This window comes from Diuraphis noxia, unplaced genomic scaffold (genome assembly GCF_037042655.1).
Source record: "Diuraphis noxia isolate RWA-SAM2 unplaced genomic scaffold, SU_Dnox_SAM2 contig0001, whole genome shotgun sequence".
Classification (NCBI taxonomy): Eukaryota; Metazoa; Arthropoda; class Insecta; order Hemiptera; family Aphididae; genus Diuraphis; species Diuraphis noxia.
Genome location: NW_028301711.1, coordinates 105883485 through 105910442, shown reverse-complemented (window position 1 = coordinate 105910442; position 26958 = coordinate 105883485). Strand labels below are relative to the sequence as shown.

The window sequence follows — 26958 nt, the reverse complement described above, 5'->3', positions numbered from 1 at the left end:
TACGTGTGCCGGCAAACTCAACAACAGTTGACGTGGTATCGACGGCGGAACACGGAGACCAAAACGCGTAGCAATCAGTGCGTCGGGTTCCGACTTTGCTAGACGTGTGTGAGGAGGAAATATACAAATAATAATGACTCTTTTCTGTGTGTTTTGGTGCAGTTTATTTGTCAATAAATGTGGCTTTAATAGCGCATGACGAAGTACATGTTTACAAACGAGCCGCAATGGCAAAAAGAAAAACAAAATTAATGCCGTACTGGCGATTAACAAAAAGAAGATTGTGCAGAAAAAAAAACGGAAAAAACAAGAAGTGTTGCTTTAATAGCGAACACATGACAACGACGAACAACCGACAGAAAAAACAAAATATGATAAACGAACGATATATACAAAGACATTAGACATAGAATACAATAACCGATTAAAACAAAGACAATATACATTTTTAATTACACAACAATATTTACATAACTGATTAACAGAAGGAAAGAGGAGGATGGTGGCTCGACCGTGCGCGGACTACCCGAAATCTTATCGCACCAAGGCGGCCAGCCGCGCGAATAGTCACTGTGGCGCAAACACAAACGTTAAAATACTTTATTATATAGATATTTTTATAATGTCTTTTTGACATTACATTTTTAAGTTAAATTAAAAACAATCTAGAACGTTTTGGAAAAATTATTATACCTAACCTTTTAGTTATTTTGATAGTCGCGATTATCATGTTGTTGCTGTTTAGTGTATGGTACCTTATTATAGTTACTACACTATTATATATTATAATTATATTCTATAATAATTCAAGGTTATATACTCCCCAGACAGCAATATAAAATTATTTTAACATTTTTAGAATATTTAGAAGTTAACATTAATGTTTCCATAACATTTTAATTGCATTTGTTTAATATTATTGACACTTTCTTAGAATATTAAATGGTCATTATTTGTCCTACCTTTATAAGTTTCCTAAAATGTTATGAAATTAACATTCTGAAAATATTCTTGTACTGATTAGATTAAAACATTTCGTGAAAGTTACAGTAATATTTATGAAATATTTTCAAAATATTTTAATTTCATTTCATACCATCAATTTTAATGTTATAATAACATTATGTCATTAAGTTCGTATAATATTTCAATATAATATATTTATAATATTCTTTTGAAATTATAATAAATAATATTTGAAATTTTAAATATGTTTTAACGTATATTATATAATATAAAATAATTTCAAAATACACAAATAAATAAAAAAAAGTCAAAAGTATTCACTTTCAAATATTTATTAATATTTTATAACTCAATTAAAAAAAAATAATTTCATGATATCAGCAATGGTATTTATACAATATCAATAACATAAAACAGATTTGAAAAAAAAAATTAATGACAAAATTCAATGAATTATTATATAAATTAATATAATAATAATAATAAAATAAAAAAAATAATATAGCATTGATATAGCGCATGATTTCAGCAATGGTATTTACTCAATACCAACAACATAAAAAATATTAAAATAATAATAATAATAATGAAAAAATTAAATATATATTATATAAAATAATTATAATGTATTGTCCAGATTATTTAATGTCTGTATTGTAGCATTTGCTTTGCTTAAAATCCTAAATTTGGCATGGGCCAACCAAGTTGATAGTGGTGTGTCAATGTCCTTGTCAATTATGTTTTTATACTTGATGTTAACCCTTAAAGCATCTAAAAAACAAAAATAATATTAAATATTAATAATATTAGTAAATATAATAATAATAAATATTAATAACCAATGATTAAACGATAACATCCAAGCTTTGAAAAATTTTTTTTTTTTTAAATCCCAATAGCGAGTAACTTTTTATAAGTTCATCTGAAAACATTTTCAACATGATACGTCGTACACTATCCCCAATATCTTTATTTCCAACTAATAAAGATAGTTTTGATACCTAAAAAATGAATAGTTAAGCTGATTTAAGATATTTAATATATTATATACATATTTACTATTTATTTTAAATGAGTTCTAATGCATACCATATTAGGTCTAAAATTTTTATCACATAGCAATTTTTGTTCGAAATTATCAAGTTCATCATCCGTCTTAAGAGGGAATATTTCATCGATATTAATTGATTGTGTAATATTGTTTGCCATGTGTGCTGTGATGGTTTCACCAGAAGTATTTAAAAAATTTTGTAATGCAACATGTGATGCATTCAATGTATTGCTCATTGTGATTTGATCATACTTTAATTTTGTTAATGTATGTATAACAAAGTTTTGGAATTCTATTATAAAATAAAAAATTAATTTGCAAATATTATTATATACAATATATTATTATGCCACAATTATTTCTACTTAATTTTTTAAAAATTATGTATTAATCGCGTGCATATATAGTCATATAAAACAAATATAGATACCCGTCTACAAAATATATTTTAAGTTTAGTGACCTTGTAGGACAATGATCATCAATTTAATAGCTGATGACGTATTAAAATAATAATATTAATATCAGAAAATAAATAATAAGATTACAAAAATTTTTAAATTAAACTTATATGAAAAAAAGCATTCATTTTTTGAATCTTATTGATCATTTATTTTCTCTGTGACCATATGAATAGTATGAATAATTACAATAAATAAGATATTCATATAAATATATTGTTATTATGATCTGATGAAAATAATAAATATTATTCGCCAATAGCGTATTTAAGGGGGGGGGCGAGGTCCAGGAATACTGAACACCTTCCATAGCAAATAAAAAAGAACAGATATGTTCCTGAAGCATAATTAAGTAATAAGTATAGAAATTATACATTTATAGTAATATATTATTCTGACAACGATTTCCATGCAGCAGCTTAATGTTATAATTTTTACAAACTTCCATAATTCATATTAATTACGTATAGGTAAACTGTGGACCGCTGCTTCCCTCTAGAAATATGCTAGTAATGTTGTTTTATTTAAATATGAGCATTGGAGTGTACTTAATACATTATAAGAATATTTAAATTTTTTTGTGAATGTAGATTTTTGTGTAAATGTAAATTTATTAAATATAAATAATATACATTTATTTAAATTGTACATACCTGCAGTAGTCATTAGAGGCACATCATTTATTGGTGAAGCAATAGTAGTGAGGTTACTTGAGGAAGACAGTTCACCACTCACCACAGTGGCATTATTTGTTGATACAGAAGTAGAAGTTGGAAAATATTTTTTAGTTTTCTTGCAATCTAAAAAAAATATTACAAAATTGAATAATAGTTAAATAAATTATAAGAGTATACACAATAATTTGTAAATAAATTAATATACATTTTGAAGTCAATATGGACTGATGTTAAATACAATATAGGTATACTAATTACTATAATAATAAATATGAATAAAGGATCTAATAAAAATAATAGAATATTTTTTACTACATTTTATACCTGAGAAGTGTGAATTAAGAAATAATGATCTTTTTGCAGGCACTAGTTTTGGTGTTATTGCTTCAGTAGGCATTTGCAGAATGTCATCAGTGGTTTGTAGTTGCTCTGGATTCAAGTCACTACAAACTGAAGTTTCAAACTCAATTCTGTCATTTACAGGAGGTGATTTTTCAATATGAACTGAGTTCTCTGTAATTTAAAAAAAAAAAAAAAGAGTTTCTTACTGTTGTCACATTTCTCAATCTGTGGTTGCTACAATAGATAATAGACAATAATAATATGACACTAAAGAGGTTAAGAAATGATGCATAAGGAACATTTTGTTAATATTAATTATTGAAAATTGAAATAATCATACCATTTAAAACTAAAGGTAGTTCATAAGATGGATCTTTATCTGAGTCATATAAAATACTGTCAGTCTCTGAACTTGAATCAGCTTTTGTAGATAATATATCAATAACTGGTCTACTCCTTATTGGTAATAAAATATCATGTCTTAAGGAAGGAGGACTATCTATTTTGTTTTTATTATTACTACAACGTTGAATATGTCTATCATTTTGTGTATCCTCGTTAGTAGATAAATCTGATAAATAAACGGCTTTCTTGGATTTTTTACGAGCTTCTTCTAAGTTTTCTAAACATATAATTAATAAATAATAACCATAATTAGTCATGTATTAGATATTATTTAGTAAATCATTTATAATAAGTTATGTTATAACTATGAGTTTTTTTACCGTATGATCTTCCCAAAGTTCTGGATGGAATCCATTTGAAATTTATTTCATCAGGATTTTTTTGTTTCTCGATATATTTCTTTACTTTAGTTTTGACAAGAGGCCATGCGCATAACTTTGTTTCTTTATTGAACCATGCAACTGGTACTGACTCCACACTGTCGTCACCAAAAAAATGGACAACAATCCACATGGTTGTTTTTCTACATATATGATAATAATATATTTTACGATATTTTATAAATAAAAATAAAGTTGTATTTACAAATAAGTAGTATAAATTTATATTTTTCTGAGTAGGTATATGAAACAATAAGAAAAAATTAGTAATATTTACAAAAATGTATTAATTCAAGAAATTTAAGCAGTATGTATTATAGGCATAACGATTGAATTCCCATTATGCGCAATTAACATCATTTTTTTTTTATGTTATTAATTGTACAGGTTTTTAAGCTTTCTGTTAAATCTTTTACAATATATATGTCAAATTCTGTTGAATCCGTTAGCTTGTCATGAAACAATGTTTTTGTTTCAAAATGTTTTCCAATCAACACTATGTCAGATTTTTGTTTAACTATATTCAAGCATTTAAAAACTTCTCTATCTGTGGTTAGAACATAGCTATCTTTATCAAATTTTGTATTTATTTGAATATTTTTACAGATTAATTTTTTGTACTGACATCCATTTAAATTATTGATTAATGGACCATTATTGTGAGGTAGTAATAATATTGGATGATTTGTTGGATTTTTAGATAAGCTAAGGGAATTATGACAATATATTTCTGAGTATCGGTTTATGACTTGTTCGAGTGGTTTTTCATGTTTTCGTATTTTAGATTTTAATTCTTTCATATAGTTTTCGAAAGAAAATGCGCTGCAGTTATCAAGAGGACCATAAAATTTAAAATCATCACACAAATGTGATAAACCATGAATATTGTGGGAATTATGTTCACGACCATATAATATTTCAAATGTTTTTATAAAATATTCTAAAAGTTCTTCGGCATATGGTAAATAATGTTGAAGATTTGGACTAAGTAGTATTATCATAGAAATATTTAATGACATGAAATGATTATAGCAATTATCGTTAATAATATTTTTTAGTACAATAGGTCCTATGTACAATAAAAATAATCTTAACTCTGTAGCTTTCCATCTGGATACCTCTTGAATTTCTCTGGTTTTTCTAACAAAGTCTGATGGAATATAACACTTGACAGCCAATAGTGCTTCTGTTAATTTGTGTACATCACGACTTGGTAAACGAACATTCAACGGTCCTTTATGTAACCACAGCCCAATCAATTTTTTAACGACTCCGAGACAAACAAGATGCATATAATCAAGGGTAAACATAAGAACCAAATCGATCCCTGGCAACTCAACAAGGTTTGAAATAGACTCACCTACATGATGCTCTTCGTGTGTCATATTTTCATATGTTTTGTGTGTTCTTTTAGTAGATTTACTATTAGAATATGGAAAACAAATACGATTTTGATAATATTCACCTTTTGCAATACATCGGTTACAAGAGGAATATCCTGAGTGACCTTTAGTTTTTAATAAAAAAGATTTTGCTGGTGCATCACACACAAAACTATAAATTATCACTTTTTTAATACAGTCATTAATTTCTATACCATTTGTTATAAGATCTTTGGTTTCGGCAACAAAATCTAATAAAAAGTCATTACTGTCTTTTGGTTTAGATTTGCCAAAGTAAATGCCAACTGGAAATACATTTTTGTCCATTCCAACAATATATGCCATAATTGGCCAAAATTGACTATTATTGCTTTTAGTTAATGGTAAACCATCAACCCCAATTGCAATTTTTATTTCTGTTAAACTGCTTGTATCATATCGTCGAATTCCTTCTGCCAATCCAAAATGATAATATGACCCAGGAATAACTGTACGAATAAATCGCTCTGCAGGTTTCAGTGTGGCTAAAAGTGTTCTACTATCATATGGCAAATCTTGGGTATTTATATTATCTTGTTTCTTCATTAACTTCAATAATTTATTTACAGTAGCATTTGGAATATTGCATTTGACTGCCCAAATTCCCAAATTTTTATTAAATGTATTGCAAGATGAATTGTTTATTTCACTTACTGCTGAAAAAGGATTTACATTATGGTCTTCGTTACCTAACAGATCACCAATAGTGGACACAGTTATAGTTTCTTGATCATAAGGTATAGAAGTTGTCATTTGTGGTGAATTAATATAATTATTTGTTCCTTTTGATGTTGATGGCATATTAATAATTTCACCCGATTGATTGTCTTCTGAATTTTCTACCTTACTCACATTTATTTCCTCTGTTGCATGATTATTATTTGCAGATATATTGGTTTCATTACTATATAGATTATTAATGAAATCTAGTTCTTGTCGAATATTCCTATTTTTTGACCTTTTACTTTTGAACATTATCTTAACAATTATAATAATAATAATATACCAAAAAAAAAATTAAGTATAGATACTTACATAAACGTTTATATATATAAGTTATACAGCTGGTACACACAGTACAAATCCGAATTGAAACACTAAAAAAATATTTAAAAATCAAATTAATTATTAACAGCTATAACTAATAATACTATATAACATTATATTATACTTATAATACCACAAAAAAAGACTGAACAGATTTTAATAATAGTTATATCAATAGATTTTTATTGATATTCGGGAGATGTTTTAAGCTTTTTTGTTAACATCTATACCGTTGCTATACCCAATAAATATTAAATACTCCAAGCATACCCAAGTGACAAGTACCTATACAAAATACTACACTAATATCTACTATTTAAAATAACACACATTTATAATGCACATTATACTACAATACTACCTATATAATACACAATAATACATATTTTTATTTTAAACTACATAATACCAACAACATATGTTGTACAAAATAATATAAATGCATTATTAAAAATAAGAGTTTATTCTGCCACTGCTAAAAAAAACTTAAATTACATGTAATTTTTAATAATGCATTTATATTATTTTGTACATACCTCACCCCTTACAGAGACAATTTTCAGACATAATACAATATTTTATTAAATTAAAACAATCTGTATCTATGACTACTACAACTATTGCCATTCTGCTAGCATCAAGTATCTATATAATATTACTAACATAAAACTTATAAAACAATACATTTATAATTGAAACCATTTACATTTTAAATATTAATTAATGATAGACACAACCTAGTATCAACATTCAAAAAATCTATAATTATTAGATACTTGAACGGACTAATAAAATACTTGCTGTGTCTCCTGAATGTTTCCCAAATTTTATTACATGTTTTAAGTTTTAATTTTGGAAATAACAAAAATATTGGAATTTCAACACAAATGTATAATAATTTTTATTTCAATATAAAATATATTGATAACAATACTTCCTCGTCATTAATTTTACACAAATATCATAAAATTTAATCGGTATTGTTATTTATTTGAAGTCTAAAATATATTAAAATATTAATATTCTGTGTACAGAAAATATAAAACTGATTGCAAATTGGATTTTAAAGAATTAGCTAGTTATTTAGACTTAAAAATAAGTTAAAATACATATAACTGGCTAAAGGACCTATATATATATATACAAATAATATAATATATATATAATATAGTAAATTAGTAGGTATTATAATAGTATTCAACTAACCAAGCTAATATTATTTTTTAAACATAATCATTAATCAAATTTGTTTATTAAAAAACCTTGAGTATTCTTAAAAACTGTTAGTTACATAAATTATATTTTAATTAATGATGAATACCTAACCTACCAAAAAATATATTTTAAAAAAATTCTGATTTTTATGTTTCTATCAGACAACAATATGTACCTAGTAAATATTCTAATTTACTACCTACATGGGTTTTTACTGCTTTTAATGATTTAAAATAATTATAAAAGTTATCTAACTCACTCACTTATACATCACATATTCACATAAAAATTGTCATATACCTATAACTATTGTTTTGGTTTTGTAATATTATATACTATACACAAATTTATTTAAAATAGTATTTTTTATAAAATAACAATCTCCATACAGTATAGATAGATGATGCATTTATCATCTGTCTAATAAGCAATTTTCATTTTATGTTGTTTTATATTACCATTAGAAAAATATTTTGAATTTTAACTTATATTTATTTTGTGTATTTTTAGTCCAAAAGTCAAATATGTATAATACAGTGTATTATATAAAAGGGGAGTAGGATTTCGGCCTTTGGGTGCTACTATCTCCACAGGTTTTTGTTGTATGGAAATCTGTCAATGGTAACAATTGAATTAAATAAAATGTGTTCCCAGAAAAGAGATGTATTTTAGGCCCTGTGTACTTGCCATTAATTAGAATAACAATTCATATTATTCTACCTAATTTTGAAGATGTTTTTAAGAAATCAATAATATTAAATTTTGTATTAATATATAGTAGTTATGTACCTAACTTAATAACTGAACATTGTTATTACCTATACATGTAACATGTGATTACAAATTAGGCAAATTAAACTTCGACTTAGGTAACCAAAATTTCACCAAAAATATCATAATTTTAGTAGGTATAATTACAAGATAAGTATAATACAAACTTTTACAATGCTTATAACATAAATAATAAATAACAATAAAAAAAGTAAGTGTACTTACCAAAAATGTATACAACTGCAGACACGTCAACTACCTATATAAAAGGTAACGTAGAAACTATGTACTAATGTAGTACTATCACTATTACCCAAAAACCAACAAAAAATGAATACTATATAATAATATATTAAAAATTACTGTTTGTGGGTAAACACACTGTGTTTAAAACTTGATAATCAGATATATAATAATCAAAACGCAAAAGATACAATTAACCAATAAAGTGTTAACTGTTCAGAATGGCGAATTTACTGCCCGAGTGCGTGAATGTGTAACTGTGACACGGTGTCGGTGTGACTAGTACACATTGGCAATGCGGTGTACGGCGGTGGTAGCGCTGCAGCGGGGGGACCGCGGGACAAACGGCCGTTAGAAGGTTTTCGGGGTTTTCCCCGAAAAAAGCTAATCAACAACAACAAATTTATATATTATTTATATCACAAATCATAATTATAATAATTTTGAATTGGTGGCGATGATTGGCTGTCTTTGTCTAACACACGCGCAACATAAGAATTTAGACGTGTTTTTTGTCAAACGTACCGATTTATACAGTAAAGCGATAAGAATTCTGAAAATAGATTTGAATTTGTCATCGAGTCTACTTAAGATGATGCTAGTTCACTTTTCCCAATTTTACGCCCCAACTCTTATAAATTTGGTTTCAATATTTGAAAATATTAGGAATTTTCAAACGCTAATCATTCGCAATTAAAATCAGAAACCTTAAAATGTGGACTGACCAATATAATATAATATATTATAATATTATATTATACAATTGGCTAACTTATTGCCTAATGGTTACTATTGGCTAATTACGAAAATAATACTAAATATATTGACTCATAAAGAAGACAAAATACCTACCTACAAGGCTACAAATTATATAACATTTTATACTATAGGTATACTAAACTACTAAAGTTAAAAAACACAAAGTAAAATGGAATGTTTTAAAATTCAATCAATGTAAGGAAATTACAATAGGTATTAGGTACATAAAAATTAGGTCGCATATACAAGTATACAACTATATAAAATACAATTGCCTATATATAGGATTAGATAGATTATAATCTATATCAAAATAATAAAATATGTATGTGATATGTACCGAATGTACCGTAATTCCATAATATGTGCACCAACACAAAATTGTTTTGAGATAAATAAGGTTTAAGTCTTAACTCTATTCATATCCGTCATTACGCACCTTCTTGAAAAAAAATAATAACAGCTTTGCAGTTTTGCATCTATGACTGAATACGCTTGCGCTAGTATATTTATTTTATTTGCGCAAAATGTAAATAATATACGGACAATATTATATTAAGCGATATTTAGCTTAGAAATCCGGCGTTCTTTTTGAGACACCCTAGCTATATATGACGTAATATTATACTAATCTAAGTCTATAATATAATATGTACTAGCTAATATTATATTACCATATCATATAATAATAATACCCACTAACACAACTCATCCGTTGGATATATAATATATAATTATATTTATATTATATATATATATATATATAGACATCTCCAATATATCAATTTTATGTAAATTTGTGACATTATATAAGTAGATGATAATATCATCCATATCTATTATGTGTAGGTATTCATAGAAAGTAACTGGCAAGAGGTAGATGATAAATTGATAAGCCACAGTGGATTTTTCGGATATCCATTAGTCATTGATATTTATTGTAATTTGTGGACTTCGCATCATATTATATAGTTGTTATTTGTTAATATTTTATACATTTATTGTAAGATATCAAAAAAAAGTTCAAACCACAATATATGTTTACAAAAAGTTTTTAATTTTATAATTCAAACATATCAATATAATATATATTATTATTTATTTTATGTTATAAAAATAAAATGTTATTGTAGTGGATATACATAATATAATTATATATATTTTATTAATACATATATCAAAATTTACGTTCAGCTGTTCCAATTTAGTGTTTTTAGCTCAAATATATATTATTATAAATATTACTATATTAGAGTGAATAGTGAATTGGCCGGTCAATAGGCCGCCTATTATTATATTGGTTTTAATATTTGATATATATTTTATTCTTTATTTATATTTATACCTATCGGGCTATCGATGATTTACATTAATAAACAATGAGCTACATACCATCTACTAATACGAAAAGGAGTACGTTTTAGAAGGGCCTAAACCAAAACGTTAAGGTGAAGAAACGGTCCCGGCCAACAAATACATAAATAAAAAAAAGGGGGTAGAGGAAACTGAATAAAATATAATATATTATATTAGGTATGTTATTATGCACGTGGTCGTATAGTTACTCTCTCGTAGACCGTATATAAGTTGCCTGCAGTTGGATTATTATAATATTATTATATAATAAAATATATTGAATGTCATAATTAAATTTAACACATTTCTAGGACAGACTAATAGAACTAAACACTCACTCCGAAAAATAAAAATATTATATTATTATAATAAAATAATAATATAATATAATATATATAATAATATAAATTATAATAATTCATGCTATGTTAAAATGTCTGAATTTTGTTTGTATCATAATCGTGTATCCCAGACAGCAATATAAAATTATTTTAACATTTTTAGAATATTTAGAAGTTAACATTAATGTTTCCATAACATTTTAATTGCATTTGTTTAATATTATTGACACTTTCTTAGAATATTAAATGGTCATTATTTGTCCTACCTTTATAAGTTTCCTAAAATGTTATGAAATTAACATTCTGAAAATATTCTTGTACTGATTAGATTAAAACATTTCGTGAAAGTTACAGTAATATTTATGAAATATTTTCAAAATATTTTAATTTCATTTCATACCATCAATTTTAATGTTATAATAACATTATGTCATTAAGTTCGTATAATATTTCAATATAATATATTTATAATATTCTTTTGAAATTATAATAAATAATATTTGAAATTTTAAATATGTTTTAACGTATATTATATAATATAAAATAATTTCAAAATACACAAATAAATAAAAAAAAGTCAAAAGTATTCACTTTCAAATATTTATTAATATTTTATAACTCAATTAAAAAAAAATAATTTCATGATATCAGCAATGGTATTTATACAATATCAATAACATAAAACAGATTTGAAAAAAAAAATTAATGACAAAATTCAATGAATTATTATATAAATTAATATAATAATAATAATAAAATAAAAAAAATAATATAGCATTGATATAGCGCATGATTTCAGCAATGGTATTTACTCAATACCAACAACATAAAAAATATTAAAATAATAATAATAATAATGAAAAAATTAAATATATATTATATAAAATAATTATAATGTATTGTCCAGATTATTTAATGTCTGTATTGTAGCATTTGCTTTGCTTAAAATCCTAAATTTGGCATGGGCCAACCAAGTTGATAGTGGTGTGTCAATGTCCTTGTCAATTATGTTTTTATACTTGATGTTAACCCTTAAAGCATCTAAAAAACAAAAATAATATTAAATATTAATAATATTAGTAAATATAATAATAATAAATATTAATAACCAATGATTAAACGATAACATCCAAGCTTTGAAAAATTTTTTTTTTTTTAAATCCCAATAGCGAGTAACTTTTTATAAGTTCATCTGAAAACATTTTCAACATGATACGTCGTACACTATCCCCAATATCTTTATTTCCAACTAATAAAGATAGTTTTGATACCTAAAAAATGAATAGTTAAGCTGATTTAAGATATTTAATATATTATATACATATTTACTATTTATTTTAAATGAGTTCTAATGCATACCATATTAGGTCTAAAATTTTTATCACATAGCAATTTTTGTTCGAAATTATCAAGTTCATCATCCGTCTTAAGAGGGAATATTTCATCGATATTAATTGATTGTGTAATATTGTTTGCCATGTGTGCTGTGATGGTTTCACCAGAAGTATTTAAAAAATTTTGTAATGCAACATGTGATGCATTCAATGTATTGCTCATTGTGATTTGATCATACTTTAATTTTGTTAATGTATGTATAACAAAGTTTTGGAATTCTATTATAAAATAAAAAATTAATTTGCAAATATTATTATATACAATATATTATTATGCCACAATTATTTCTACTTAATTTTTTAAAAATTATGTATTAATCGCGTGCATATATAGTCATATAAAACAAATATAGATACCCGTCTACAAAATATATTATTTTGTCATTAATTTTTTTTTTTCAAATCTGTTTTATGTTATTGATATTGTATAAATACCATTGCTGATATCATGAAATTATTTTTTTTTAATTGAGTTATAAAATATTAATAAATATTTGAAAGTGAATACTTTTGACTTTTTTTTATTTATTTGTGTATTTTGAAATTATTTTATATTATATAATATACGTTAAAACATATTTAAAATTTCAAATATTATTTATTATAATTTCAAAAGAATATTATAAATATATTATATTGAAATATTATACGAACTTAATGACATAATGTTATTATAACATTAAAATTGATGGTATGAAATGAAATTAAAATATTTTGAAAATATTTCATAAATATTACTGTAACTTTCACGAAATGTTTTAATCTAATCAGTACAAGAATATTTTCAGAATGTTAATTTCATAACATTTTAGGAAACTTATAAAGGTAGGACAAATAATGACCATTTAATATTCTAAGAAAGTGTCAATAATATTAAACAAATGCAATTAAAATGTTATGGAAACATTAATGTTAACTTCTAAATATTCTAAAAATGTTAAAATAATTTTATATTGCTGTCTGGGATACACGATTATGATACAAACAAAATTCAGACATTTTAACATAGCATGAATTATTATAATTTATATTATTATATATATTATATTATATTATTATTTTATTATAATAATATAATATTTTTATTTTTCGGAGTGAGTGTTTAGTTCTATTAGTCTGTCCTAGAAATGTGTTAAATTTAATTATGACATTCAATATATTTTATTATATAATAATATTATAATAATCCAACTGCAGGCAACTTATATACGGTCTACGAGAGAGTAACTATACGACCACGTGCATAATAACATACCTAATATAATATATTATATTTTATTCAGTTTCCTCTACCCCCTTTTTTTTATTTATGTATTTGTTGGCCGGGACCGTTTCTTCACCTTAACGTTTTGGTTTAGGCCCTTCTAAAACGTACTCCTTTTCGTATTAGTAGATGGTATGTAGCTCATTGTTTATTAATGTAAATCATCGATAGCCCGATAGGTATAAATATAAATAAAGAATAAAATATATATCAAATATTAAAACCAATATAATAATAGGCGGCCTATTGACCGGCCAATTCACTATTCACTCTAATATAGTAATATTTATAATAATATATATTTGAGCTAAAAACACTAAATTGGAACAGCTGAACGTAAATTTTGATATATGTATTAATAAAATATATATAATTATATTATGTATATCCACTACAATAACATTTTATTTTTATAACATAAAATAAATAATAATATATATTATATTGATATGTTTGAATTATAAAATTAAAAACTTTTTGTAAACATATATTGTGGTTTGAACTTTTTTTTGATATCTTACAATAAATGTATAAAATATTAACAAATAACAACTATATAATATGATGCGAAGTCCACAAATTACAATAAATATCAATGACTAATGGATATCCGAAAAATCCACTGTGGCTTATCAATTTATCATCTACCTCTTGCCAGTTACTTTCTATGAATACCTACACATAATAGATATGGATGATATTATCATCTACTTATATAATGTCACAAATTTACATAAAATTGATATATTGGAGATGTCTATATATATATATATATAATATAAATATAATTATATATTATATATCCAACGGATGAGTTGTGTTAGTGGGTATTATTATTATATGATATGGTAATATAATATTAGCTAGTACATATTATATTATAGACTTAGATTAGTATAATATTACGTCATATATAGCTAGGGTGTCTCAAAAAGAACGCCGGATTTATATCTGCTATACATTAAATTCATTTTTCTTAAAAAAATATTACAAATATATCATTCTCTTCGGGATAAATTGAGGTTTAACAGTGAAAAACAACATCGGGCATATGAACCCCCTACTAGCCCTACAGGTGATTATTCTTTCCATAAAATTTACCATCACTCGATCACACATTGCCCCCCATCAAGTTCATTGAGGACACGACTAATTTCTTGCTTAAGTTCCAAGACGTTTCGGACTTTGTTCTGGTAAACTCGTGACTATTAGTGTATCCCCATAACTCATAAAAAAAAATCACACGGCGTCAAGTCGCAAGATGGCGGCCTTTTCAAATCTGGCGTTCTTTTTGAGACACCCTTTATATATATTATATAAATATTAAATATATAGTATAATATATAGTATTTGTGATCCCACAAATAGATTGTACATCATTATATTATACCATTTACGAGAAATAAATGATAGAGTCTAAACTAACACTTTAAACTAACTATAATAACATTATCCTGAGCTGAAAAAAGTAATAATAATAATACGTTAAACTTCAAATCTAATAATCTTAATTTTTTGTTTATAACATTAAATTTCTAATATTACATTAAGATTAGGTAGTCAACTTAATATAACGTTATTTTAAAATATTCTTTAAATGTTTTTCATAAATTTAAACATAATATTGTAAATATAACCAATTTTAAACATAAAAAGAATATTTTCAAAAAAATATTATATTAAGTTGATTACATAATCGTATTATAATATTATTGTGGAATTATAAATATAATATTATTAAAAAAACATTGAGAGCACATTTTTTTTTATAACATTACATTTTTATTTCTACAATAATATTATAATAACATTAGGTAATCAAATTAATATAACGTTATTTTGAAAATATTCTTTAAATGTTTTTTTATAATTATAGTTATAATATTGTAAATATAACCAATTCAAAACATACAAAGAATATTTTCAAAATAATATTATTTGAAGTTGATTACCTAATCTTATTATAATATTATTCTGGGATTAGAAATTTAATATTATAAAAAAAACATTAAGAGCATATTTAAGAAATATTTAAATTTAAATGTTACTTTTATAAGATCAGAATAATGTTTTAATGATGTTAAAAATATAATATTTATTATTTAATCATGTTTTAAAGTTATTATAATATTGATGTTAAAGAATTGCTGTCTGGGTCGTATATATATAATGTGTGGTAAAATAGTCTAATAGTCTGCTAAATAATTGAAAAAATAGCTTGGCAATTTTTAAACAGTTATTTATATGATTCACTACTTATTTCAATGTTTAAATAATAATATTATATATACAATGGATAAAGCCATAGCCTAGCAGTGGTTCTCAACTGGTGTGCCGCGGCACACTATACCGGGTGATTCTTTTATCATTGAATAAAATGATTGTTATGATTATTAATATAATTGAATATTATTAGTTATATATATATATATATTTATTTATTTATGGTACTCATAAGTACTGGCTAGTAATTCAATTATTTGATATTTTTTTACTGTTGTTCATATTGAACAATTAAGATCAGATATAATCCCAGACAACAATTTCGTAACATTAATGTTATTATAACTTAAGTACTTGATTAAATTATGAATATTATAATTATTATGTTATTATAACGTTATTTAATCTTTAAAAAGTAATATTAAAAATAAAATATTTCTTTAACGTGCTCAGTATGTTTTTTTTATAACATATTAACAATTAAAACTACATACAAATATTATAATAACATAAATTTATTAACATAAAATAATATTAGTTTGCAAATATTCTTTACATATTTTGGGTTTGTTTAATTTACAATATTTTGATTATAATTTCTAAAAAACATTTCCTAAACAATAAATAAATAATTTAAAATAACATTTAATTCTGAATGTTCTACGCGCGTTTCAAAATTGTTGTTATTTTAAAATACTAAATTTGTTATAATATAGTAAATAATAATATAATATAGTATTATATAATACCATGGGCGCCAGGTTTTAAACATATCATGGGGGGCTCACTATTTTAAGTACACTTACTGAAGTTTTACATAAATATTTTCGTTTTATTTACATTTTTCATTAAACAATTAACTATTAAAATTTAGTTATTTGTTGTATTGTATGTTATAAAATTATAATAGTATTATCATAAAAAGTCATAAGACAAAAATTAAAAAATGCTAATTTATTTTGAATGTTACACATTTTATAAAGAAAATGTATTTTTCCGCACTTTGGAAATGTTGATGAATTGGTTTGCGACAGTTTCTACATTTATTTCTTCATCACGGTGAACATGAAGAATGGCAATATCGTTCAACCGTGTTTGACTCATTGTACTTCTGATGTATGTCTTAAGTCTTCGAAGGGCAGAAAATGATATTTCTGAAGTACATGATGACACTGGTATAACTAACATTATGCATAATATTTTTTTTAACTCTGGTAACATTTGACAAAGTGCATCATCGTTTTTCATTAGCTTCAAGACATCATCAACATTTTTAATTGGCACCTTTCTCGATTTTGCTACATCTAAAAACATATCCCTGTGTAATTGCAATTTATCATCATCAAAGTCAGATCCATAAAATTTAATTATATGTTTATGTGAAGTTTCTTCCCCAATGATGAATCTTTCAATTAATGATAAATGTTCAATAACATTTTGTTGAAACCGCCTATCTAATGAAGCTAATGTTACATCAATAATCTCATAGAATAAAGCTTTATATTCTTCTCGAATGTCAGAAAATATATGTGGTTCACTCCCTTCATTAAATCGTTTTGGTAGTTTTCGGGTTCTAGTTTTATCTTTTTCTTCCAAACACAATTCATTTGACTTTAGTTTTGAGTCATTCCATAAAATATCAAAACCAGAATTCCTTTGTTCTTGAATTGATGTTCTTACATTTTTAATTTTATTTTGTGCTTCTTGGAAGCTTAATGTTACTCTTTGCAACTCTGCATTTAAAAGTTCTACACGATCAAAAATAGAAATCATAATATTTGTAAGAAATAAAAAGTCAAATTTAATTATCTTATTAAAAAATCCCTTTGCTGTCGCTCCAACTTCACTATTCTCATTCGAAAGAGTTTTTAAAAATTCAATCAATATTGCATAATTTGAATATACAGTTTTTAAAGAAACTATTCTCATACACCATCTTGTTGGGCAAAATGGCCTAAGAGATTTTGATGGTAAATTGTTTTCAATCTGAAGATCATTAAAAATTGATTGTCTTTTTGGTGAATTTCTAACAAATATTATCATAGACTTCATTAAAACCAAAAAATCACGAGATTTTTCTACTGTCATCATGGCATCTTGCACAACTAAGTTCAATGTGTGTGCTGAACAATGAACATATAATGCACGTGGCTCTATGTCATTTATTCTTTTTTGAAGCCCAGTAATATGTCCACTTACGTTAGCAGCACCATCGTAACATTGTCCTCGACAATCCGACAAATCCAATTCAAATTGAGATAAAACATTAGTTAATAAAGAATACAACGTTGCAGCATCAGTTAATTTGGTTTCAAAAAATCCCAGAAATAATTCAAAAACATTGAACATCAACTATTCTGAAACATATTGATACCTGTTATTTACAAGCATTATCAGTAGTTTCATCAAGTATTATGGAAAAGTATTTACAATTTTTAATTTTCTCAATTAAGTTTTTTTGCACATACTTTGATAATAATGATATAATTTCGTTTTGTATGTCATGTGAGATCCATTTATACTTTGTACGACATAACCAATTTTTTAATTCAGAACAATCTTCAGATCTAAGAATAAGAAGTTGTTGTAAATTTGAGTTTTCATCAATATGACCTCTTAATGCTAATCCTTGTCTTGTTAGGTGAAGTATAGAACTAAATATCTTTAAAAGAGCTAACTTGGACTCTTTCATTTCCTTAAGTTTGACTGTATGCAAGGAGTTATATATACTAGTACCATTTTTATGAATTAAGTTTGATGAAACAGCGGCTTTATGAAATGATCCACCTATAATTTAATTATTTTATTTAGTTATTTAGAAATTAACTATTAATTTAAAATTGTTAACACAACATAACACAAATCATCAAAAAATACTTCAATAAGCCGGTGTTAGTCACATTTTATTTAACAAAAAAAACATAAAGAAATAAAAAAAATAATATATAAATAAAAATTAATAATTATAATTTATCATCATACTTACTCATTACTTGAAATTTGAATTATGTAAATCTTTGTAAAGCCTTTTCCCAATTTGAAAACCCATTAACTGTAAAAACATCTTTAAAACTCTGGTCAACCAGTCATAATATTATTAAATTATTTTAAATATTTTATAGGTATTTGGTCAACTACAACATTAAATTTAAAACTAATCTATAGATATTAACAAAATATTAACACAAAATGACAAAAAAATACAACAAACCAAAATACTAGAATAAGCTGATGTTAGTTTGACACAAATTATTAACAAAAAAATTTAAAAATTATATCTAATTGTAACATGAATAATTGTATAGGTACTTAACTTCATGTGATGAAAATCTTTGTAAAGCCTTTTTCCAATTTGAAAACCCATTAATTGTAAAAGTATCTTTCGAATTCTGATCAGTAATTGAATTTATTGGTAAAACAATGTTGTTATTTACAGCGTTTTTACATTCAGTACAATATACTTTGTCTAATACTGTTATACATAATCCATGGATATTTAACAATCCATTTTTCTTGAAATGTTCTACCACTCCTATCAGTCCTATCTTTCACTTTTTCCTGTTGTAGAGGTAATTGAGCCTAAAATAATAATTTATTTAAAATTGTTATTTTAATTTTTAAATTACAATAATGAATAAACTTATTTCTACATTATTATTTACCTCCTCTTGCTCCTTATCAAGATTTATATCTGTATCTTCAACGTCATCATTACATTCGTTATTAACGGTATTAACGGTAAATCTATAGACAGACTTATTGTACTACATAAAGGAAAACTTACTACTAAAATTAAAGAATTGAGAAAAAGGCACAAGAATAGTCTGGAAATGTCAACTAATAATGTACTTAGAGATGGAGAAGGTTGTTGGAATGTGATGGCAAGTGGTCATGATGATAATATGTACACTGTCAATAAATTGAAAGACTCCTGTGATTGCCAAATTGTGTGTGATGATTGCAAAACTTGTATTCATTGTTTTTCGTGTACATGTATAGATAGTGCAATAAAATGGAATTTTTGCAAGCATATCCATTTGGTTTGCCAATCTGAAAAAGTGCAAAATATAAATACTAATAGTTATACAAAAAACTTAATGGAAGAAAATAATAAGAAAAATGAAACTGTAAGTATTGTATGTCAACTGAATAATACAGAAGTAATATAAGAAGAAGACAATTTAGTACATGAAAAACAAAAACTTAAAAATATATTTGATACAATGTTAAATACTGTTTCAAGTTTAGATGAACTTGATGTATTGAAAAAATGTTTGTCGTCTGCACAACCTACATTATTAGCATTGAAAAATAACATTCATAAAAAGCCTTTGAAAAAAATGTCGTCAAATAGTTCACCGGAAAATAAAAAAATTATACATCAGCGTCGTTTTTTTTCCACTAAAAAAAATACAAAAGTTTCAACTATTTTAGTACCAAGCAATAATACCTAAGTAAAAAAAAATAATATAAGTGCATCCTTATTGTTAATGAACAAACATGAAAATTAATTTTATAATAATTATACAATTTGAAACTTACTATATTATATTAACTTATTTGGTTATTGACAATTTATTATACATATTATATTATAATTATACAATTTTTAACTTACTATATTATATTGACATATTTGGTTATTGACAATTTATTATACATATTATATTATAATTATATGATTATTTTTAACTTACTATATTATACTAACATATTTGGTTATTGACAATTTATTATACATATTATATTATAATTATACAATTTTAAACTTACTATATTATACTAACATATTTGATTATTGACAATTTATTATATTATAATTACTATTTATTAATGACTTTGAGATCAAGTCTACAAATAAGCAATTTGAAATTTACTATTGTTGGCTAATGATGTGACTGTTGATTTTAATAATTATTAATTTTATAGTAATTGGTAGGTACTTGTGTCGAATCCAAATATGAAATTTTATTTTTAAATAGTTTCGAATTTATCAACATACGTTATCAGCAGTTCAGTTTGTAAAGATAAGAGATAATATTGATAAGAGCATACAGCCGCCATCTTGCAGCCATTCGGCGTTTTCTGTCTCTAGACGCTTGTGTTGTATAACTATTAACTATTAACTGCCATTTTTTCCGCGTGATCGTGATTCCTATTGCCTTTTTTATATTCACTATTTAGTATTTATTTTGGTTTTTGGCTTTTTGCGTCTGGCACTCTCGTAGTCTCGTTTTATTTAATATGGTATATTGGTACCATTATTAAACGTTATTTAATATTATAATATTGTTTTAGTTTTTGTGTGCAAATGTCGTTATGTGTGCTAGTCGTCTGCAGTAGTTAAAAACGCAATTACGCAACCGGCGTCGTCGTTTCGTTTTCGTCATGTGCGTCATATCCATGCTTGTGTCGACACCATTGTTTTATTCACTGTCACCGTTTTTGACTTAATATAACCCAAAATAAAATGTAAGAACATATTCATGCTACCATAAATGCAATGTTGTCTGTATATTCATTGTATCTTCGTGTGAATCTGTATTTTTGATATATCTGTGGCTGTTTTTGAGGTTAGTCCTAATAATAGTCGTGTATCACTGTTCAATTCACCATAATATTACTGCATTAAAATTAAGATACCTACCTATATACCTACTTTTGTTTGTTTTGTTACAAGTTAACAACTACCTACACAGCTGCATTGAGTAATTTTTACAACTATATAATATAATAACAAGGCAACTATTCATTTTTAATATTTAGGTATTATAGTTATCTAGGTATACCTAATATTATTGGTGAAAGGTTAACATATTTTTAATTATTAAAAATGATTCAAAGTAATTCACGTACAAAACGTCGAAAAATTAAGAACGAGCTTGAAATTATAAATAGTTTATATGAAACTAATAATTGTGTAGTTCAAAATGCTGAAACTGAAATTCATAATGATAATGAAATAAAATCTAATGTAAAATCTCAACAATTAATTAATGACAATGCGTCTTCAACTTACTCCGGTTCACCATCAACGGTTAATTTTAATTTGGCCAATATAATATTATCACAAGATACTACTTTAAGTAAGATTCCAACATCAAATGAAATATTTTCAGAACAAGTTCAAAATAGTATTCATAATAATTCTCCAAATAATTTTACTTCTGATCTTACCTTAGACTTTTTGTCTAACTGGGCTACAACATTTAATATACCACAGAATGCTGTAAGTGGTTTATTAAAAGTTTTAAAAGAACATACATGTTTTAGTCATTTTCCAGTTGATTGTAGAACACTTTAAGCCACACCTAAACAAACATCACTTAATATTCGAATTGTAATCCCAGGTTCATATTTTCATTTTGGTTTAGCTAGAGGGATATTAAGATATGCTTCATCAGATTTAAAATCAATTAAATTGGTAATTGGTATAGATGTACTGCCTATATCAAAAAGTAGTGGTGGAAAACTTTGGCCCATTATGGCGTATATTATTACTGATCTCCCTTTCCAAAAAACAGTTTTTCCTGTGGTAATATATTATGGTTTTGAAAAACCAAAAGATAGTAATGAGTATCTACTAGAATTTGTTACTGAAGCCACTGATCTTATTAATAATGGAATTAATTTAAATAATGAACATTTAGAAGTTTCCATAAGTATAATTTGCTGTGACACTCCAGCAAAATCTTTTATTTAAAAAATTAAGGGCCATTCAGGTTTTTCATCTTGTACAAGATGTTGCATAGAAGGTGAATATACAAATAGTAGAGTTTGTTTTCCATATTCATGTACCAAATCTAAAGAAAGAACTCTTCAAAATTATTTATCCGGATTAGATGAAGATTATCATATTTCTTCTGAATCCAAGTCAAATTTAATAGAACTGCCTAATTTCGACATTGTAAAATCTTTTCCTTTAGATTATATCACGGTTATCTACTAAGGTTGGAGCACGGCACGTTATCACATGTTGAAGTGGCGTGACTAGTGAACTAAAAGCGCTAGTAGTAGTCGACCCGATTTTTATATGTTAAACATACTAAAATTTATAGTTTTGTACTACTTAAACGTAAAACAATTATTTTTATTGAAAAATTGTTTGAAGTAAAGATGTTTGATATTAAACTGTTCATTGATTCAACTTGGTTAGAATTATTTAATTAATAAATAAGTCTGTAAATAAGGTTTTTATAACATAAGCTTAGAGAAACATCTTATAAATGAAATTTTCAATTATGAAAATAATTATTTTTAATAATATAACATTTTTAACAGATTTAATCACGTTTTGTAATTGATCATTTATACTTCCAATCATTTCTTGAATTGTATGTTAGATTCTCGAATCCTAGAAAACATAAATTATTGTTATACCGAAAAATATTTTTTTAATAATTAATACTTTAATTATTAAAAAGCAATAAGCTAAAGCCAAGCAAGTATAAGCAAGTTTAAGCATGTATTTAATGTAATTTAATTATCATGTTTTATGTATTATAAAGTTTAGATATTTTCTTTTTTTCTCTTGATATTTTTTGTAATTTAAGGTTTTCTTGATAAGTATATTGGCGTAGCCTCATTTGAATAAAATAAACTAAAATTTCTGTAGCCACTTCAAGTTGATGTTCTGCACATGTATATTTGAGTTCAAATTTACTTTCAACAACTTCATCTATAACTCTTTCAAATACATTATAACTTGTACAATGTTTAGCAAAGGAACTTTCAACTTTACTGAGAAATTCAAACAAATAAGTGTTTGGATATAAAAGGTTACCTCTTGATTTTAAAGTAATAAGTTTTGCTGCAGGATGCTCATTACTGCCATTTTTTAAATATTCAATGCATTTAGGACATTTTTTTCTTTTTAAAATTTGTTTCGTTACATACCCACATACATAGTATACAACACAATCTCTAATGCTAGTGTGTTCCTCATAACTGTCCATTGGTGGAAGAAGTTGACACGGTTCCCAAATACCTTCTTCGATCAAGATATCTAATCGTGATTTAAGATTATTAATTTTTGTAGATCTGTCACTAGTTTTATCATGGAATATTTCATGCAAGTTAGTAAGTGATATTTTTGGAGCATCTGTATTAGTGACAGTACAGTTTCCGTGTTTTGGTGGTTTAAGAACAGAATAAATTGATACAATTTTGTACAAATATAGGAAAGTCGGCGTAGTGGGGTGGTCATTGGGACCGGCAGACTGACGAATAATACCAAAAAATTTCTAAAACATAAAAATCAAGTATTTAAGTATATAATTATTTTAATATTTTAAATAATATGTTATAAAATTGTGTATACAATTTTTAATTTAATATATTATATCTATTCAATTTTAATTACATTAAACTATAATACATATTTATTTATTTTTATAACAAAATTAATTAATTAATTTTCTATCTACTTAGAATGCAATGATCATTGCTTTAAATAGTTATGAAAAAATTAAGAATTCCCAACCAACATCAACTGTTCTTCTTTTTATACATACTTCTAATGGATCTTGGCACATCTTTCCTGTAAGGACATATTCAAACCCACATTCTTCTAATAAATATTTAGAAAGGTCAATTGTCGATTGAATAGTGACACGTAGGCCTTGTGCAGTTGTCATTGTAAGGAAATCTTTAGGATCTATTTTTTTGGTCTTTATTTCATCCTCCCACCCATTAAGATATGAAAGTGCATTCTCAAAATTCTGAAAAAAATTCATACATGCATAATTAGAATCATCAAATCATAAATTAATAAGTATAATCATTAATTAAATATTAGTAGTATAGATGTACCATTCCTGGCACACTTTTATTTAATCAGTAAAAGATCACAAAGAAAACAATGTGCAAAAAGATCAGACAATTGAAATGCAATAATTATTAAAATATTTTTCGCAAAACTTATGATATTAATAATTAAAATTAAAATGCAACATTTCAATATTAGAAAATATTGAAATGTGATATAAATAATAGAAATGGAAAATATTTTAATATATTATATTTTCAATCTTTTTTATTTTGATTTTTAATTAATGTATTGAGATGGCTTACAAAATCATTTCTATCTATATTTGTTTTATAATGTCCCCAAGCTAATGTATCAATACTATTTTCCAAAATAAATCTTTTATCATCATAAGCACTTAAAGCTTTTTTGTTTTGTTCTACAGTAAAAATATCATGCAGCTTAGTTCTGAATAAATTTTGTTTAACATATTTTGATTTTTTTATTAGTAAACAATTTTCAAAATCATTAAAAAATATTTTATTTTCCACAACATTTTTTTTAACACCTTTAGATTTTTTAATTTCCTTTTCAGTATCTAAGATTCGATGTGAATATAATTTGGATCTTAAACCTATAAATTCAGTCATAATTTTTCCGTTTAACTCATCTTTAAACTTACCTAAGACTTTTTTGTTAACTAAAGGTAAACCACAAATATTATCTTTTGAATAATCTGATGTATCAAAATAATCATCAATTAATGATCTATCTTTATTATCTATCTTTACATTTATATCATGATAGAAATCATCAGTTTTTATTTCTAATATTAGTGAGTCTGTATCTGTATATAATAATCTAACTCTGTTTCCATATTTTTTCTTTATTATATTATAATAAAAATCATACATTAACAATTTAGATAAATCTAAAATACACATTCCTATATATATTGGTTGTTTGAAAGATATTTGACATCTTTTCATATGGATTGCAGCTAAATTATCTGTAAAAATTGTTCTTTTATCAAAATTTGGTCTCGCAATTAATTTGTCTAGTTTTGAAACATTAGAACATAATTTTATATCAACATGATTTCTCACATTCATCATAGTACGTCCATAAACACTATTGTTCATTAATTTGAAATATTCTCGTCCCCGATAGCGATGAGGACAGTGCAATGTCCCTATTGTCCCCGATAGCGATGAGGACAGTGCACTGTCGTGAGAGCGATGAGGACAGTACTGGTTCGAACGATATTTCACTGTCCCTTTCTTCCTCTGGTGAATGGGGACAGTGTCGTTACCGTAGCCCTGCACACTGTGCATCACGGTCGCGCGGCTGACAAGCAGCAGTCTACTCCGAAATTCCATGGAGGTGCGTAGCGGCACGTCGAACGGTTTTGACAAAAAAAAAATAGCGCCCGTCGCCCGGACCTGCGGGCCAGTCGACCGCGACCGAACCACGAACCTAACCTAACCTAGCCAGGTGTAGGCCGCGAGACCAACCCGAGAGAGACGATCACTGAACCGGTCGACCGGCGTGCGCTCCTCCCGGCAGGGTCACCGGGCACTCGGACGTCACGGCCGCGTGCCGAGGAAAAATTTTTATTTTCCGTCCGACCGCGGTCCGCCCGTCACCAGTCCCCCGGCCGATCCCCGGGGCCGAAAAAAAATCACCGCACAACACAGTAGTATGTATTTGTATGTTCTGAGCACCTTTTTTACAGGGAGATTTCATTAGTTCAAGGGGGCATTCCTACATGCTCCACCGTGTAACACAAATTCTCAAAAACCCTAATGTATGTTCTGAGCACCTTTTTACAAAGAGATTTCTACACACGTTCACTGTGTAACACAAAATCTCAACAAGTATAACACATTATAAAACT

The 26958-nt window shown here is 25.6% G+C and overlaps 3 protein-coding genes across 3 annotated transcripts; all 3 read right to left on the bottom strand.

The window, feature by feature from the left end:
• Positions 1 to 1280: 1280 nt before the first annotated feature.
• Positions 1281 to 4487, bottom strand: LOC149063149 (uncharacterized). Its single transcript, XM_089215532.1, has 7 exons — positions 4222 to 4487; positions 3837 to 4118; positions 3479 to 3667; positions 3131 to 3277; positions 2056 to 2309; positions 1806 to 1967; positions 1281 to 1737 (listed from the first exon to the last, which is right to left on the bottom strand). Exons 1-6 carry the CDS (start codon positions 4412 to 4414, stop codon positions 1812 to 1814), a joined length of 1221 nt encoding a protein of 406 aa, XP_089071658.1. The 5' UTR covers positions 4415 to 4487; the 3' UTR covers positions 1281 to 1737; positions 1806 to 1811.
• Positions 4488 to 12018: 7531 nt separating this feature from the next.
• On the bottom strand, positions 12019 to 13068 carry LOC149063148 (uncharacterized). The gene is made up of 3 exons (XM_089217473.1): positions 12794 to 13068; positions 12544 to 12705; positions 12019 to 12475 (listed from the first exon to the last, which is right to left on the bottom strand). Exons 1-2 carry the CDS (start codon positions 12989 to 12991, stop codon positions 12550 to 12552), a joined length of 354 nt encoding a protein of 117 aa, XP_089073599.1. The 5' UTR covers positions 12992 to 13068; the 3' UTR covers positions 12019 to 12475; positions 12544 to 12549.
• Positions 13069 to 17290: 4222 nt separating this feature from the next.
• Positions 17291 to 18088, bottom strand: LOC107172455 (zinc finger MYM-type protein 1-like). The gene has a single exon (XM_015522744.2). It carries the CDS (start codon positions 18086 to 18088, stop codon positions 17291 to 17293), a length of 798 nt encoding a protein of 265 aa, XP_015378230.2.
• Positions 18089 to 26958: the final 8870 nt, after the last annotated feature.